Raw genomic sequence first — 19,694 nt, 5'->3', positions numbered from 1 at the left:
TCCGGCAAATCCACCGCCGCCAAACGCCCCCGCCTCAGAAGCAGTGTGAAGGCCCGCCACTGCCAAGCACTGCTGGAGATGGTCAGCCTGGGAAAGCAGAGACTGACGGCAGATCACATTCTGGCCAAACTCCGAGACCAGGAGAAAAGTTGGCTGACTCCCAGAGGCCTCAGAGTCTGAGAGGTGGTGTCCGACAATGGGGCCAACCTGGTAGCTGCCATCCACCAGGGAGACCTCACCCACATCCCCTGTCTGGCCCACGTCCTGAATTTCTGGTGGTGAAGAAATTTCTGAGCACCTACCAGGGGATGGAGGCACTTTTGAAAGCAGTTCGGAAAACGGTGGGTTATTTCCACCACTTGGATGGTGCCTCAGCGGCCCTGGAAGCCGTGCAGGTGGAGCTGAACCTCCCACGGCACCGGCTCATTATTGATGTTGCAACATGATGGAACTCCACACTGGCCATGTTGGAGCGTCTGGTTGATCAGAGGCAGGCTGTCAACCGATACCTGGCCAGAGCCACCGTGGATGCCACCGTGTTCGGGACCGGCACCACCCACCTCCAGGACATCATCCTGAATGCAGAGTGGGAAAAAATGCAGCTGGTGTGCTTGGTACTGGCACCCTTCCTGGAGGCCACCAACATGGTCAGCCGGGACCGTGCGTCGCTGTGTGAGTGGGTGACCATGGTGTGCATGCTGGACAAGGCCCTCGATGCTCTTCTGGAAGTGGGAGAGGCGGCCTTGATCCAGCAGGAGCAGCAGCAGCAACCTTCACAGTCCACCTCTGTGCGTCAGGAGGAGGAAGTTGAGGACTTGGAGTTGAAGGACTTGGAGGAGTTGGAGGTCCCTGACCTTGAAGATGAGAGGGCACAGCCGAGTGCAGCTGCAGTGATGTGCGGGTGGAGAGAGCAGGGGAGGCTCAGTAATCAGAGGAGGAGGACAGCACTGAGGGTAACGAAGAGTATGTGTCAGCAGAGATGGCAGCCCTCTTCCCCATGGCAGCACACATGCTGCAGTGCCTGCGCAGTGACCCAAGGGTCAAGCAGATGCGTGCTCGGGAGGGCATGTGGATTACCCTGATGCTGGACCCACGGCTAAGGGGGAAGCTGCATCTGTTCCTGCCTGCAGGAGGAGACCCTGTGCGCCAAATGATGTCCCTGGTTCGGTGTTTGGAAGAAGCCTTCCCCCAGACTCCCCCCCCCCCCCCCCGCTGTCACAGTCCAGCCAGCACAGCAGCAGGTGCCTGCGTCCATCAGCAGCAGGTGCCCATCAAATCTGCTGTCTCTCACAAAGGCGCTGTACGCCACGCCAGTACAGCTGCCGACTGAGGAGGTGCCTGCAGCAGCATGTGGCTATCAAAGCCAGAACCAGTGCCTGACCCGGATGGTGGCAGACTACATGGGGTCCTACAGCGGGCTTGACAGTGACACCCCTGTGGACCCCTTGGATTACTGGGTCAAGCACCTGGATATTTGGAGAGAGCTGGCGCAGTACGCCCTGGAAGTCCTTACTTGCCCCCCTTCCAGCGTGCTGTCTGAAAGGTGCTTCAGTCACCGAGAAGTGCTCTCGTCTGTCCACCCAGTCTGTGGACAGACTGACGTTTCTCAAAATAAACCAGGCTTGGGTGGTTGGTGAATTTCTGGCCCCTGTTGTTGGCAAGAGGGGGAAATGAAGTGGCTGGAAATCACTAGGCCTGCCTTACCTCCCTTTACCACCACAACCTCCAGGCTCCGTCTTGACTTGAGTCATAAGCCTGGTTCAAATTTTTTTTTTACAGTCGTGGTGCCAACGCACTAGGTGCCATGGTGAACTATGTAAACACAATTGCTGTGTAAATTTTTTGGAGGTGTCTGCGCTGTCCCAGTTGTGGGGAGGCCCCAACTGCGGCAGTACGACCACTTCCTGGAAGCTCTCCTAATGTTTTAACTGTGCCGTGGCACCAACACTAGGTGCCATGGTAAACTATGTAAACACAATTGCTGTGTAATTTTTTTGGAGGGGTCTGTGCTGTCCGAGTTGTGGGGAGGCCCCAACTGCAGCAGTACGACTGCTTCCTGGAACCTCTCCTAATGTTTTAACTGTGCCGTGGTACCAACACTAGGTGCCATGGTGAACTATGTAAACACAATTGCTGTGTAATTTTTTGGGAGGTGTCTGTGCTGTCCGAGTTGTGGGGAGGCCCCAACTGTGGCAGTACGGAAGCTTCCTCGAACCTCTCCTAATGTATTAACTGTGCCATGGTACCAACACTAGGTGCCATGGTGAACTATGTAAACACAATTGCTGTGTAATTTTTTTGGAGGTGTCTGAGCTGAAAATGTCATGTTTGTAAATAAAGAAAAAGAAAATGAAAGAGTGGCACTCCCTAATCTGCAATTACAAGCAGTGCATGTGAAAGCAATATGTTCTCACCATACCATCTGTGGTAACCCTTGTCTTCTGCTGGGACGTGTGCTTTGCGGATGAAGAAAGTGTAGGTTCAAGTTTTCAAATCAAGAAAAAGAAGAATGGACTCCGGGCACCTTCCGTCCAGTGCTTTTATTGCAGGTGATAGCAGACAATATTCTAGGTACCATACCCGACAGATACCTCCATCTGGTGGTCCTCAGTGGTGATGGTGTGGTGGAGGTGGGGGAGCCAGGGCACTAAGTGGGACTGGCGACGGCCGTTTTGCGTCTATCCAGACGCTTGGTCACGCTGCGTACCACTGTGACAGTGGTACGCAGCGTGACCAAGCGTCTGGATAGACGCGAAACGGCCGTCACCAGTCCCACTTAGTGCCCTGGCTCCCCCACCTCCACCACACCATCACCACTGAAGACCACCAGATGGAGGTATCTGTCGGGTATGGTACCCAGAATATTGTCTGCTATCACCTGCAATAAAAGCACTGGACGGAAGGTGCCCGGAGTCCATTCTTCTTTTTCTTGATTTGAAAACTGTCATGTCCCAGATGTGCGGTTGGACTTTGGACACAATGTGGGCTGCAAAGACCGCTGTCTGGAACCTAGTCCTGATGTTAATTTACAGCCATTTTTTACGCAGCAATTGTGTTTTGGGTTAAATATAGGTGGTATCAGCACAGCAGCAGTGGCCTGTGGCACCCTGGCAGTGGGAGCAGCAAAGGCAGCAGGGGCAGGGCAATGCAACAGCAGCAGGTGTAACGTCTGCCAGGAGCATGCCGGACGTGGCACTTGGCACGTTGCACTTGGCACCTGGAACGTGGCACTTGGCACTTGGCATGTGTCACTTGGCACTTGGCACGTGGCACTTTTCACTTGGCACGTGGAACTTTGCACATGGCACATGGCACTTTGCACGTGGCACGTGGCACTTTGCACATGGCACTTTGCACGTGCCATGTGGCACTTTGCATGTGGCACTTTGCACGTGGCACTTTGCACATGCCACGTGACACATGCCACCTGCCACGTGCCACCTGCCATTTGCAAAGTGCCAAGTGCCATGTGCAAAGTGCCACATGCCAAGTGCCAAGGGCCACATGCCAAGTGCCAAGGGCCACGTGCCAAGTGCCACGTGCAAAGTGCAAAGTGCCAAGTGCCACAGGCCACATGCCAAGTGCCGCGTGCCAATGGCCACGTGCCAAGTGCCACATGCCGAGTGACAGTCAGACCGCAGAGGAGAAGACACTAACTGTCACACTGGCACTGCTCAGCAGCACAGCAGTTCTGTAGTAAGCTAACACAGTAGTACTACTACTCTAACAACTACTAGCACTGACTGCAGTACTACAGTACTAACTACACAATAACACAATAATCCTATTCCCTAATCCCTAACCTAACCTATACTGTAGCTAGCTAAGGCTAATAGCTGGGCAGCAGGCAGAAGCTGGCCTGGTCTGTGCACAGAACACACACAGACACATAGCAGCTGCAGCACACACCCTGACTGTCACACAATCAAATCAAGCTAATTAACAATATAACAATAGTGTAGTGATAGTGAAGGGGTTACTCACTGAACAGCTTTAGGTTTATCACTGTGTACAGCACTTGCTAGGCCAGCAGCACTGGATCATGTATCTCAGTGAGCATTCACAAGCAAGGATGATATTTCTCATCATGGCAGCCCTTCTTATTATACAGGGGGGTCTGGCCAGGGTTCCTTTCTGTGATTGGGTGCCAGGGTTTAGGCTGGGAGCCCTCTGATTGGCTTAATGAGGTCAGTTGGGGCTGGCCAGGGTTCCCCTTTGTGATTGGTTGCTAGGGCTTCTGCTGGGAGCCCTCTGATTGGTTCAATGATGTCATCTCCTTAGTTACAGTATTCGGATCCGGATATCTGCCGGATATCCATGGATATCCGGGTATGCGACCAAATATCCGCAGATAGCTATCCGGATTTCCACAGAAATCCGGAATCTGAATCAGAATCGGATAGCTGAAAAAATGTTGGATATCCGGGTTACCCGGATATCCGGAATCTGGATGAGCAGCACTGCCCCTGGTGACTCAGAATCAGAAACATTTTATTCAGATGGGTAGTGCCTGGAATTGGATTTGGCACTTGCATGGTCAGAGTAGAGGTAGGAATAGTAAAACAAAGCACAGTAATAGTATAACAAAGCACAGTAACAGTACAACAAAGCACAGTAAAATTACAAAAACAGCATTTCACTAGACAGTCCATCCATTTCTCAACCTTAGGGAAGGAAGAACGTGGGGGGGTAAGCGATGGAGGTGGGAGGGCATAGAGGTAGTTCAAGAGTTTGACTGCAGAGGGGAAAATTAGTTCTTATGTCTTGAAGTTCTGGTGGAGATGGCCCAGAACCTACAACCTGATTGCAGCGAACTGAAGAAGCAGTGGCCATGGTGTGATGGGTTGTTGGAAATCCTCAGTAGAGATGGCTCGAACCTCAGATGTTGGGTCCAAGGACCATGGACGCGAAAGTCCGTAAAAGTTCGCAAACAGGCAAACGCAGGCGAACTGCCATAGACTTCAATGGACAGGCAAATTTTAAAACCTACAAAGTTTGTTTCTGGCCACAAAAGTGATGGAAAAATTGTTTCAAGGGGTCTAACACCTGGAGGGGGGCATGCCAGAGTGGGATACATGCCAAAAGACCCTGGAAAAATTAAGTATTTGACGCAGAGTAGGGTTACAATCCCTAAAGGGCAAAAATCACATTGCATTCCTACATTGGATTCATAAAGTGCTTTAACACATCATGTGTGTGTATACATCGATCAGGTAGTGTAAGTAGTGTACTGCTTCACACTGACAGACCAACCTCACTGTTTAACGCACCGGCACAAACAGCCGCAAAGGGTTGTCATTAGTTGACACTCTCAGGACATAAAATGTCAGTCCTCTCGGTGGCAAATGGCAATGTTTGTGTAGTGATGGCTGTCCAGAAGTACTACAAGGTAAATCATGCGCTGTTCCCGTTCAGTGACAGGCTTTGTTGTGTGGGGCCAAAAAATACATTCTGACCCACTGCTACTTCTGTGTAGTCTTTCATTGGCTTCCACATCAGGATAGTATGGATGGATGAAAGCTGTACCTTGTGGCATCTCTCTCCACTAGTTCCACAAGGTCAATCATGCACTGTCCCGTTCAGACAGTGACAGGCTTTGTGGCCAGCATAAATTCATTCTGACCCTGCCGCTGCTACTTAGAAGCATTTCAGCTTCCACATAAGGATAGTATGGATGGATAGATGGAAGCTATTCCTTGTGGCATCTTTCTCCACTAGTGTGCTGTCACACAGATACAGCAGAAAGGTATGCACTGGTATAATACAGTGTGCTGTCACACAGATACAGCAGAAAGGTATGCACTGGTATAATACAGTGTGCTGTCACACAGATTCAGCGGAAAGGTATGCACTGGTATAATACAGTGTGCTGTCACCCAGATACAGCGGAAAGGATTGCAGTGGTATAATACAGTATGCTGTCACACAGATACAGTGGAAATGTATGCACTGGTATAATACAGTGTGCTGTCACACAAATACAGTGGAAAGGTATGCACTGGTATAATACAGTGTGCTGTCACACAAATACAGTGGAAAGGTATGCACTGGTATAATAGGGTGTGCTGTCACACAAATACAGTGGAAAGGTATGCACAGTGGTAATACAGTGTGCTGGGCCTGGCACAGTAGTACTTCAAGGGCCAGCAGCAACAGACAGGGCTGTATCTATGTATCTAGCCTTGTCAATTCCCCTTTATACAATTTGTAGCTGATGGCCTGGCATTGCCAGGGTATGTATCTGGCTGGTGTTGGTTCTGCGCACTTTTTCTAACCCTAACACACAACTACTCAATTACTCAATGACCTAGTTTGTGTGCTTTGCAGTCTTTGGCATCAATAATTTGCATTGAAATAAAACAAATCTGATTGGCTGTGGTTCCACCCGCTTTTCTGAATTTGAACCCCAGTCACCCAATGACCAACTGTACCAGGTTTGCTATTAACAGTACAAGAATGGCAGCAATTAAATATCCCGCTTGAAAATCAATAGATGAATGTTGATTGGCTTTTGTAGGCTCCACCCACTTTTCTGAATATTAGTCCCAGTCACCCAGTGACCAACTGTGCAAGGTTTGTGAATCCTACCATAAACAGTGTAAAATGGCTGCAGTTTACATTTTTCCAGTAAAATGTGTATTTGTCTCCACCCACTGATGACCTGGCATTGTCCAGGTATGTATTTGGCTGGTGTTGGCTCTGCCCACTTTTTCTAACCCTAACACACAATTACTCAATTACTCAATGATCAAGTGTGTGAGCTGTGTGGTCTTTGGGATCAATCATTTGCATTGAAATGAAACAAATCTGATTGTCTGTTTGTGGCTCCAACCCCTTTTATGAATTTAAACCCCAGTTGCCCAATGACCATCTGTACCAGGTTTGAGGCTTGTGCCATTAACAGTGCAAGAATGGCAGCCAGGGCCGGATTTACCATAAGGCACTGTAGGCACGTGCTTACAGGCGCCTGATGATGGAAGGGCGTCTCACTCCCCTAGTGCCTCCATCCCTATACAGAGTCCCAAGCAGAGAGTAAATGAGAGGTTACTCACCCAGCTCCTGGCATTCCACTGACAAGATGTCCCTTCAGTTGGGTGCACCTCTAGCTACTTAATACTGAGGTTCCTCTAGCTACCTAATACTACGGGATATCTGTAGCTATGACGGGCAAGGGAAGTAAGGGTGAAGCAACAGCTGGGTCAGCCAGCACACTTGTAGCATGGTTCGGTATAGATTCATGGAGAGTGTCTTAGGTGCCAGTACATGTGTGCCTGTAGGCTCCTGTGAAGTAAATCCGGGCCTGATGGCAGGAATTAAATATTCCCCTTGAAAATCAATAGGTAAATTTTGATTGACTTTTTCAGGCTCCACTAACTTTTCTGAACCTTAATCCCAGTCACCCAGTGACCAACTGTGCAAAGTTTGAGAACCCTGCCATTAACAGTGTAAGAATGGCTGCCGTTTACATTTTCCCAGTGAAATTTGTATTTGTCTCCCCCCACTTTTTGGCTATGGGGATAAAAAGTATCCTATATGTTATTCCAGGTAATGCACTACGTGTGTGCAAGATTTCATCCAAATCTGTTCAGCCAGTGTTGCAGGATTGAGCAAACATTCCAAACATCCAAACTTTTGCATTTATAATATTAGTGAGATTAGGAAGCTATGACCAACCCCTTTCCTCAGATGCTCCTGTAGAAAATTACATCAGAATGTATGCCTGTAGGCAATGTTGCTGTGTTACCAGCTTAACAAGTTGATGTTTCCCTGTTACAAGAGGAAGTGCTAGGGGGTCTAAATATATAAACTCCTTACTGATGTACATGTCTAGTGAGTAGTTTCTACCAATAGAAATAAATGAACACATACAGGCCCTGTTTTTTAGAAAAAAATATTTAACAGCGAACTTTTTTTTTTTTTTTGCAAAGATATAATCAAACATTTAAAACACTATGCAGTGACACATGAGACTGAATCTCTAACAATAGGCTAAAAGTTTCCAGTTACACAACTTGTTTGTAGCAGTTCCACTAATTAGTAGCTTAGGACAATACAATACACCTTGGAAAAGATTGCTAAATTGCCAGAAACCGTGAAAACTGATTTATGGAGTCTAAATCTATCCATGCCTTAAGTTCACAAAGTGGGCAACAAAGACTAGTGTTAATCTTATTGTTTGTGGACTTTTGAGGTTAATTTAGTGTGGTCCACATGGACATGATGAGGATGTTACATATAGTACAATGTGCCATGTCACAAGATCTTTTGTCATTGTTTGGGGATTCATCTATTGACATTTATCAATATCTATCTTTAACCACTTCACCCCACAGGCTATTTTACTCTTCCCACGTTAAGGGGCCCATACACCTAACCATTTTCCCGCAGATATACGGCCGATTCGATCACAGTGATGGAATCGGCTGTGAAATCGGCGCGCACATCGCTGACAGAACGATCGATTTCCGTCCGAAATCGATCGTTACCGTCGATCCGTTCGTGCGGATGATTTCTCTCGATTGCCGGCGGGTCGGGAGTGCATCGATAGCAGCGTTCGAATGCCCGACTACTGACGCAATACAGCGGGTATACATTACCTGTTCCGGCCGGCGCGAGTCCCCTGGTCCTCGCTGTCTTCTTTCCACGCTGGGTTCCGGACCAGCTGCTACACAGAACTTCCTGTCCCGGCAGGAAGTTTAAACAGTAGAGCACCCTCTACTGTTTAAACTTCCCCTGGACAGGAAGTTCAGTAGCTGCAGGAACGGTCTAAAGCCCTGAGCGGAGAAGAAGACAGCTGGGACCAGGGGACTCGCGCCGGCCAGAACAGGTAATGTATGCAGGGAAGGGGGGGGGGGGGCGGCAGCAGTGGCAGCTCCACAGAGTGTGATTGGTTTCAGGCTGAAATCGATTCACAATCTGTTTGCAGTAAGGTGGCCATAGGATCCATCTCTGATCAGATTCGATCAGAGAGGGATCTATCTGTTGGTGGAATCTGATGGCAAATCGACCAGTGTATGGCCACCTTTAGGTTGGTTTGCCTTTATAAGCATTGCTTTTTAGTAGGAGAGCTTTTTGGTCTCTTTTAGTCCCCAATACTCTCCCTGTGGTTTTGGGTCACCCTGAACTGCTTGGTTACCCTTCCCACCATAAGCCATTTTCACCTTTCAGCGCTCCTTCCATTAATTTGGCCATAACTTTATCACTGCTTCTCACATCTAAATTATCTATATCTTGTTTTTTTTCCCCAAAAAAATAAAGCTTTTTTGTGGGTGATATTTTTTTCTGTTATTACTTTATTTTCTATGCATTTTAAAGTGGACCTGAACTCAGAACTTCATCTCTGCTCTAAAACATAAGCAACAACGTAATCACCTTTAAACAAAAAAAAAATATTTGTAACAGCTGATACAAATCCTGCAATAAATCTGCAGTGTGTCTATTTCCTGCTTCCATGGAAGCAGACATATTGTTAACATCCTGTGTTTACAAATGAGCTCCCTGCCTTGTGTTTAGTCACAGATAAGGGGGGACTAGACAGGCTAAACTCTCTAAATACATGCAGGGTGTATTTCTCGCGTACGTTAAAAAAGGGCGCCGGGAAAAAAGGGCGCACGGTTTTAAACGATACGCATGAATAACGTTTAAAAAATAAATTGTGCTATATTTCGTTTAAAAATAATGTTTTATAAAGTTATAAATCATTAAATAATGTGTATGAAATCGACAATTATAAAAACGTTAATCTTCCGTTTAAAAAGTGAAACGTATAACGTTTTAAAAAAAAAATACTAAGTAACCCTCCCTGTACCTACCCCTAACCCCTAGACCCCCCTGTTGGTGCCTAAACCTAAGACCCCCCTGTTGGTGCCTAAACCTAAGACCCCCCTGTTGGTGCCTAAACCTAAGACCCCCCTGTTGGTGCCTAAACCTAAGACCCCCCTGTTGGTGCCTAAACCTAAGACCCCCCTGTTGGTGCCTAAACCTAAGACCCCCTGTGATAAGCATTAATAACGTTTTAAAAAATATTGTGCGGTTTTTCGTTTATAAATAATGTTTTAAAAAATAATGTTTAGAAAATTATAAATCATTAAATAACGTGTAATCATGAGAAGCAGTTATAAAACATTTAAAGTCTCCGGGCGCCGCTTTTAAAACGTTATTTTTCTCCGGCGCCCTTTTTTCCTGTTGGGCGCCGATTAAACGATATTTATTATGGGAGTGAATGGCGGCGCCCTTTTTGTCCACCTGCCTCATGCGCCCAAATTTCCTGCTTCCGTATTTCTCTATACTTTCCTTCTGTCCTGTGCAAGGGTTCAGGTCCACTTTAAAGGGAAAAAAAAAAGGAAAAATATGCTATGTCTCCAATTTCAACCATTTTAGTTTTAGAATTTTAGAATTAGAATAAATAATACTACCCACACATCTTATTTCCCTATTTGTCCTGTTATCAAAACATTTAAATTATGTTCCTAGTACAATGTATGGTGGCAATGTTTTATTTGGAAAGAATGGTGTAATTGTTTTTTTTTGTTTGGGTTCAGAATAAATGAAAATAACACTGTTATTCATTTTGATTCAGTTTGTCACTAAAGATAATTCACAAGACATAGACCCCAATACTAAAACATCCTAAAATCTATTCTTGAACTTATCACAGTTAAAATGATATCACATATGTCTCATTTGATAGCTAGCTGGACATTTAGCAGGCTATTAACTCTGAAGTGCGCATGTGGCTTTCTACAGGCCATTTTTTTTGCACATAGTATTTTAGAGCCATTCTTTGTTTGCATGGCCCCTGATGAGTCTGGATAGCAGAAAAAGGCCACAAATCTCACCATTATGGAAAGCTGACAACCAGAGCTATTCAAAAGTAGGAACTTTGTAAAATTTCTGACTTGTGTAGCTTTGCTGAAATTTCTTAAGTATGATCATAATTTAGATTTTTTATTTTTTTTTGAATGATGGCTTGAGTTTGTCCCTACCTATTTTATGTTACATGGGTGTATGTAATAAGACACACCAACATTTATTCTACAACTCATTTGGATTAAAATGAGGTCATATATGTCTCGTTTGATATCAAACTGGATACACAGCAATCCCTTAGTGCCCGTTTCCACTAGAGCAAATCTGCATGTGTTTTCTGCATGCAGATTCGCATAACCAATATAAATGGGCATGTTTCCACTTGTCAGAAATTCTGTGTGGTGGACTGTGCAGATGTTGTAATGTATTTAATAGGAAATTTGCCTGTGTTTTCGTTATGCAAATTTTCCATGTGAATTCGCGTATGTTTTTGCTTAAAATCAATGTAAAAGCACACAGGCACTGACATGTTTAAATTCACATACTTACAAACAGATGTGAATTTTAATGCGTTTTTGTGTTAAAATTTGCATACAATCACATATGAATTTGCATCCGCGTGCAAATTCGTTTTTGTGTTTTCCGCAGTGGAATCACACCACACTAGTGGAAACCGGCAATTACTCTCAAGGTGCGCATTTGTCTTTTTTTGCAGGCCATTTTTTTTTTTTTTGCACTAATTGTTACAGCACCATTCTTTGTTTGCAGAGCCTCAGAAGAGTCAGGGTATCAGAAAAAAAGCTGTAAGACACATTAACATGTATTGTAGTCTATAACTCATTTTGATTAAAATGTGTGTATGTGAATAGAGATAGAGAACTAGTTAAGGGAAACTGTTAGCAGTGGGGTACCACAAGGGTCAGTACTTGGTCCAATTATTTTCAATGTACAGTATTTATTAATGATCTAGTAGATGGAATACAGAGTAATGTAATGTGGGTTCACCTTTTGAGAAAGCGGAGTCACAGCGACGGAACCGGTGGAGTAGTCCACCCTGGTGATTTGATCTCTTTATTGTCCTCTCCTATGTCAGTGCCTGGCTTATTTGGTGCCTCAACTCTGGGTGATGTATATCCTTCCATTGCTCACTCACTCCTTAGTCCCATGCTGCACACCAGCATCTTAGTTATATTGCGCTTATGAGAATTATAACTTTAGGTACAAGTAGAAGGTGGTCTAATGGCAATATATCTTATGGGTTATTGTCCATAAATATGCACTGTTTATCTACCATTGTTTGTTTATTTATTTGCTTGTTTGGTCATTTTTCTTAACTTTTTTTTTTTTGCATGTATTTGCAGAGATTTGTTGCTGCTTATTGCACTGTTATTGCACTGTTATGGTCCTGATTAATATTGCACCTTATGCAGAACCCGGGTTCTGACGATATGGTGTGTTAAAATCTGAACACACTGATGTGTCACTATTAGTTCGCCAATAGCCATTATTGATTGTACTATTTATTGGCTTGATATACAGTATATATACATTACTACATTGTGATGTTCAATAAACTTTTTGGATACTTTTGAATATATTTGGAGTGGGGCTGTTATCTGGGCGACCTTTCCTTTCCCCCCTTTAACCTCTTGAGGACTGCAGGGCTAAACCCCCCTAGTGACCAGGCCATTTTTAGTCAAATTGGCCACTGCAGCTTTAAGGCCAAGATGCAGGGCCGCACAACATAGCACACAAGTGATTTCCCCCCTTTTCTCCCCACCAACAGAGCTCTCTGTTGGTGGGGTCTGATCGCTCCCCCCATGTTTATTTATTTTTTTACAAATATTTTTGTTTGTTTTTCTATAAAAAAAGCCTGTTTCTTTAATTCCCTTCACTCCCTCCCCCCAGCCAGCCAATCATAGTGATCAGCTCTCATAGGCTTCACCCTATGAGAGCCGATCGCTCTCTTGTCCCCCAGGGGGACAGCCGTGTCACACAGCTGCCCCCAGTGCAGCGCTGCTGCTGATCGCAGCGCTGCACCATGTAAATAGACGGCGATCACGCCATCTAACAGTCTCCCGAGCGGCAATAGCCGCTCGGAGACTGAAGGCAGGGCGGAGCTCCGCCCCCCAAGCAGGAGATGCGGCGTTAGGCGGTCCTGGGGTTGCCGCCGCGGCCACGCCCATCGGCGTGACACGGTCGGCAAGAGGTTAAACAATAAACAGAGTAATGTAGCCATCTTTGCAGATAATACAAAATTATGCAGACTTATTAACACTAAGACAGATAGTGACATGTTACAAAGGGACCTTGACAACATGGCCATATGGGCAGGCACGTGGTAGATGAAAGTTAATGTTGATGAATGTAAAATCATGCACCTTGGACATACCATTGGTAGATCATCATAAAAATAAATGGCATACAGCTGGGAACATCAGACTTGGAGAAAGACTTAGAAATACTGGTTTATAACAAGTTAGGTAATTGTATACAATGCCAAACAGTATACAATGCCAAACAGTGGTAGCTAAAGGAAATAAAATTCTGGGATGCATAAAAAGGGAAATAATATCTCAAGAGGCTAGTATACTAATCCCTCTGTATAAATCACCTGTGAGGCCACATCTGGAGTATGGAATACAGTTTTTGGCACCAAAATTTAGAAAGGATTTTGACCCTTTGGAATGGGTACAAAGACGGACAACTAAATTAGTGAGAGGGATGGAAGATCTCACTTAGGCCTCGTTCACATTACAAACGCGGACGGGCACGCACACGAAACGCAACGCGTACGAACGCACGCCATCCGCGTTTGTATGCGTTGCGTGGCTGATCCCATCACTGAAAAGTGAATGGGACAGCCATGCGTTTTTGCAAAAAATGCGTGCAGCATGCGTTCCCGGACCGCACAGGTCCGGAACGCATGCAGTGTGAACATCAGACATTGCACTCTATGCAATGTCTGATGTCATGCGTGTCGGCCACCTGCACGCGTTTCCAAAACGCGGCTGGAAACGCGTGCAGTGTGAACGGGGCCTTACCAAGAAAGGTTGGACAAACTGGGCTTATTTTGCTTGGAAAAAAGTCAACCTGATTAACACGTATAAATACATCAGAGGGCAATGCAAAAGCTTGGCAGATGAGCTTTTTGTCTCTAGGTTGGTACGATGGGCAAGAGGACATGATTTGCATATGGAGAAAAAAAGTTTTTGCCATCTATTTAGAAAGGGATCCTTCACAGTGAGAGTGGTTAAAAATGTTCATACATCCCCAGAAACTGCAGTGAATTTTCCTGGTGGTCATTGGGGCAAATTACAACGATTTTTATCAGGGATTACTATACAGCTGCAATAATACAAAAATTGTTTCCCTCGCAGGCTGGTATAGTCAGAATGCAGGGCCCACATTGTGTGGGGCTCCACACCATGAGCTATACCAGACTGCATGATTCATAATATGGGGCTCTAGGAGGTGCCCTAGAGGAGGAACTTCTTTGCTCTGGGGACCCCCATATGCCTGGGAAATGAGTATAGTGGTGCCGAAGTACACCTTAAAGGGGAACTGAAGTAAGAGGTATACGGAGGCTGCCATATTTATTTCCTTTTAATCAATACCAGTTGCCTGGCAGCCCTGCTGGTCTATTACTCTGCAGTAGTATCTGAATAACACCAGAAACAAGCATGTAGCTAGTCTTGTCAGATGTGACTTTAAAGTCTGAAACACCTCATCTGCTGCATGCTTGTTCAGGGGCTATGGCTAATAGTATAAGAGGCAGAGGATCAGCAGGGCTGCCAGGAAACTGGTATTGATTAAAAGGAAATAAATATGGCAGCCTCCGTATACCTCTTACTTCAGTTCCCCTTTAACCACTTCTACAAAGAGCCAATCAGATGAATATGCTTATAATGCAATATGCAATTTTTGGAAGTATGAAAAAATAATACTGCTTCATGGACACTATCTGCAAGCATGGAGTTTGTATGTTCTCTCCATGATTGTGTTAGTTTCCTCCAGGTACACCAGTTTCTTTCCTCTGAGTCCCACATACCATAAACAAACACAAAAGGTGTTAAACTACAATGGGAACATGAGATAATGTGTGACTATGTTAGGGATTAAATTGTGAGCTCCTGTGAAGGACAGTTAGTGACATGATTCATTCATTCACTATGTAAAAGTACTGTGGTAAATGTCAGCGTTTCAGAAATACACAATAAAGAGCATAATGCACACAGCTCATCGTACTTATGCTACTTAAAGAGGAGCTGTTAGTCATTCTATCTCAGAAACACACACACACACACACACACACACACACACACACACACACAGACACACAGACACACATACACACGTACACACACACACACACACACACACACACACACACGTACACACACACGTACACACACGTACACACACACACACACAGACACACACACACACACACACACAGAGACACACACACACACGTACACACACACACACAGACACACACACACACACAGACACACACACGTACACACACAGACACACACACACACGTACACACACACACACACACGTACACACACACACACGTACACACACACACACACAGACACACACACACACACAGACACACACACACACAGACACACACACACACACACACACACACACACACACACACACACACACACACACACACACACACACACACCGACAGACAGACAGACAGACAGGCAGACAGACAGACAGACAGACAGACAGACAGACAGACAGACAGACAGACAGATAGATAGATAGATAGATACTTGCTCTACTTATATAACATATATATTGCACAGTCTACATTTTGATTTTAGTGATTTCTCTATAGTAAAAAAAGAGAAAATCCTTCATAGAATTCTCCATTTTACTGTGTCTATCTTGAAGCCAATCCTGATGTCATTTCCTCCCTTACACTCCTCTGCCTGATTGTGTATGTATTGTCCACCCCCTTCACAGTCTTCAGGCACTCCCACTCAGCTCTACAATAGAAAATTAGAAAGTGCATTATCTCAGCATGAAAAATATTGGCTAATCAGAGAGGAACAGAGCTGTGGGAGGGGGAAACAGGCTTCAGCCAATCAGGCTGCATTAGTTACAATTCTGCCCATAAATATTCATACCACTGGCAAACTTTGACTTAAAGGGAACCTAAACTGAGAAGGATGTGTATTTTTCCTTTTAAAATAATACCAGTTGCCTGACTCTCCTGCTGATCCTGTGTCTCTAATACTTTTACCACAGCCCCTCAACAGGCATGCAGACAGGGCCGGGACAAGGTCCAACACCAACAGAGGCTGGACTGCCCAGTTGCGCCCCCCCCTCCCCCCCCAGGTCACAGGTTGTTGCCTGTGTCAGACTTGCACATACCTCCCAAGTTATGGAGCCATGGAGAAGGGATGCTAACAACTGCCCCTACCATGCCTTTAACCACGCTCCATTTTAACAAGTGCTGTGTATGCTCCCCATACAGTTCCCTGGTATCTAGTGCCTCCTGTGGAACTATGCACCAATTTTTTGAAACTTTTCAAACTAACCCCGTTAACCACTTGAGGACCGTGGGCTTTACCCACCTTAAGGACCAGGCACTTTTTTTCCATTCAGACCACTGCAGCTTTCACGGTTTATTGCTCGCTTATACAACCTGCCACCTAAATGAATTTTGGCTCCATTTCTTGTCACTAATAAAGCTTTCTTTAGTGCTATTTGATTGCTGCTGCGATTTTTACTTTTTATTATATTCATCAAAAAAGGCATGAATTTTGGCAAAAAATTATTTTTTTAACTTTCTGTGCTGACATTTTTCAAATAAAGTAAAATTTCTGTATACATGCAGCGCAAAAAATGTGGACAAACATGTTTTTGGTAAAAAAAAAAAAAACATTCAGCCTATATTTATTGGTTTGGGTAAAAGTTATAGCGTTTACAAACTATGGTGCAAAAAGTGAATTTTCCCATTTTCAAGCATCTATGACTTTTCTGAACCCCTGTCATGTTTCATGAGGGGCTAGAATTCCAGGATAGTATAAATACCCCCCAAATTACTCCATTTTGGAAAGAAGACATTCCAAAGTATTCACTGAGAGGCATGGTGAGTTCATAGAAGATATTATTTTTTGTCACAAGTAAGCGGAAAATGACACTTTGTGACAAAAAAAAAAAAGTTTCCATTTCTTCTAACTTGCGACAAAAAAAAATGAAATCTTCCACAGACTCACCATGCCCCTCTCTGAATACCTTGAAGTGTCTAATTTCCAAAATGGGGTCATTTGTGGGGTGTGTTTACTGTCCTGACATTTTGGGGGGTGCTAAATTTTGAGCACCCCTGTAAAGCCTAAAGGTACTCATTGGACTCTGGGCCCCTTAGCGCAGTTAGGGTGCAAAAAAGTGCCACACATGTGGTATCGCCGTACTCGGGAGAAGTAGTACAATCTGTTTTGGGGTGTATTTTTACACATACCCATGCTGGGTGGGAGAAATAACTCTGTAAATGGACAATTATGTGTAAAAAAAATCAAAAGATTGTCATTTACAGAGGTATTTCTCCCACCCAGCATGGGTATGTGTAAAAATACACCCAAAAACACATTATACTACTTCTCCCGAGTACGGCAATACCACATGTGTGGCACTTTTTTGCACCCTAACTGCGCTAAGGGGCCCAAAGTCCAATGAGTACCTTTAGGATTTCACAGGTCATTTTGAGAAATTTCGTTTCAAGACTACTCCTCACGGTTTAGGGCCCCTAAAATGCCAGGACAGTATAGGAACCCCACAAATGACCCCATTTTAGAAAGAAGACACCCCAAGGTAATCTGTTAGTAGTACAGTGAGTTCATAGAAGATTTTATTTTTTGTCACAAGTTAGCGGAAAATGACACTTTGTGAAAAAAACAATAAAAATCAATTTCCGCTAACTTGTGACAAAAAATAAAATCTTCTATGAACTCACCGTACTACTAACGGAATACCTTGGGGTGTCTTCTTTCTAAAATGGAGTCATTTGTGTGGTTCCTATACTGTCCTGGCATTTTAGGGGCCCTAAACCGTGAGGAGTAGTCTTGAAACAAAATTTCTCAAAATGACCTGTGAAATCCTAAAGGTACTCATTGGACTTTGGGCCCTTTAGCGCAGTTAGGGTGCGAAAAAGTGCCACACATGTGGTATCGCCGCACTCGGGAGAAGTAGTTTAATGTGTTTTGGGGTGTATTTTTACACATACCCATGCTGGGTGGCAGAAATATCTCTGCAAATGGACAATTGTGTGTAAAAAAATCAAAAGATTGTCATTTACAGAGGTATTTCTCCCACCCAGCATGGGTATGTGTAAAAATACACCCCAAAACACATTGTACTACTTCTCTCGAGTACGGCGATACCACATGTGTGGCACTTTTTTGCACCCTAACTGCGCTAAGGGGCCCAAAGTCCAATGAGTACCTTTAGGATTTCACAGGTCATTTTGAGAAATTTTGTTTCAAGACTACTCCTCACGGTGTAGGGCCCCTAAAATGCCAGGACAGTATAGGAACCCCACAAATGACCCCCTTTTTAGAAAGAAGACACCCCAAGGTATTCCATTAGGAGTATGGTGAGTTCATAGAAGATTTTATTTTTTGACACAAGTTAGCGGAAAGTGACACTTTGTGAGAAAAAACAATACAAATCAATTTCCGCTAACGTGTGACAAAAAATAAAATCTTCTATGAACTCACCATACTCCTAACAGAGTACCTTGGTATGTCTTCTTTCTAAAATGGGGTCATTTGTGGGGTTCCTATACTGCCCTGGCATTTTAGGGGCCCTAAACCGTGAGGAGTAGTCTGGAAATCAAATGCCGCAAAATGACCTGTGAAATCCTAAAGGTACTCATTGGACTTTGGGCCCCTTAGCGCAGTTAGGGTGCAAAAAAGTGCCACACATGTGGTATCGCCGTACTCGGGAGAAGTAGTACAATGTGTTTTGGGGTGTATTTTTACACATACCCATGCTGGGAGGGAGAAATATCTCTGTAAATGGACAATTGTGTGTAAAAAAATCAAAAGATTGTCAGTCATTTACAGAGGTATTTCTCCCACCCAGCATGGGTATGTGTAAAAATACACCACAAAACACATTGTACTACTTCTCCTGAGTACGGCGATACCACATGTGTGGCACTTTTTTGCACCCTAACTGCGCTAAGGGGCCCAGAGTCCAATGAGTACCTTTAGGCTTTACAGGGGTGCTCAAAATTTAGCACCCCGCCCACTTGCCAGGACAGTTAACAAATCCCACAAATGACCCCATTTTGGAAAGAATACACAACAAGGTATTCCATGAGGGGAATGGTGAGGTCATTGAAAATTTTGTTTTTTGTCACAAGTTAACGGAAAATGACACTTTGTAAAAAAAAAAAAAAAAAAAATTCTGCTAACTTGTGACAAAAACTAAAATCTTCTATGAACTCACCGTGCACCTCACATAATACTTTACGGTGTCCTCTTTCCAAAATGGTGTCATTTGTGGAGTCTGTCCTGGCATTTTAGGGTTTCTGCAATCGTTACATGTATGGCCAGTATTAGGAGTTTCTGCTATACTCCTTATATTGGTTATACGGGTAATGCACTCTGGGCTGAAAGGAAAAATGAACGGCAAACATACCTTGCTCCACATCAATGGCAGATCTTCCTCCACATCAATGGCAGTGTTAACCTCAGGAGAGAGACACCCCGTGCCACCCTGCACTCAGGGTGAGCCACCAACTTATGTGACTGGGGCTCAGAACTTTAGTATACAGCATTATACATGTAGTATACAGCAATATGCCTGCCAATAGAGATGACTCTGTGTGGCATTAAAGCATCATCATA

The 19,694-nt window shown here is 44.6% G+C and overlaps 1 protein-coding gene across 1 annotated transcript in view; it reads left to right on the top strand.

Annotated features, from left to right (window-relative positions):
* Window positions 1-464: 464 nt before the first annotated feature.
* LOC137504747 (mucin-3B-like) overlaps window positions 465-19,694 on the top strand; it is a 71,598-nt gene continuing 52,368 nt past the window's right edge. Inside the window, exon 1 of the mRNA XM_068233332.1 lies at window positions 465-614. Coding sequence (XP_068089433.1) covers window positions 465-614 — 150 coding nt within the window. The remainder of the gene's footprint in view (window positions 615-19,694) is intronic.

This window comes from Hyperolius riggenbachi, chromosome 4 (assembly GCF_040937935.1).
Source record: "Hyperolius riggenbachi isolate aHypRig1 chromosome 4, aHypRig1.pri, whole genome shotgun sequence".
Lineage (NCBI taxonomy): Eukaryota > Metazoa > Chordata > Amphibia > Anura > Hyperoliidae > Hyperolius > Hyperolius riggenbachi.
Note: the sequence above shows the minus strand (reverse complement) of the source record. Positions and strands in the feature narration are given on the sequence as shown.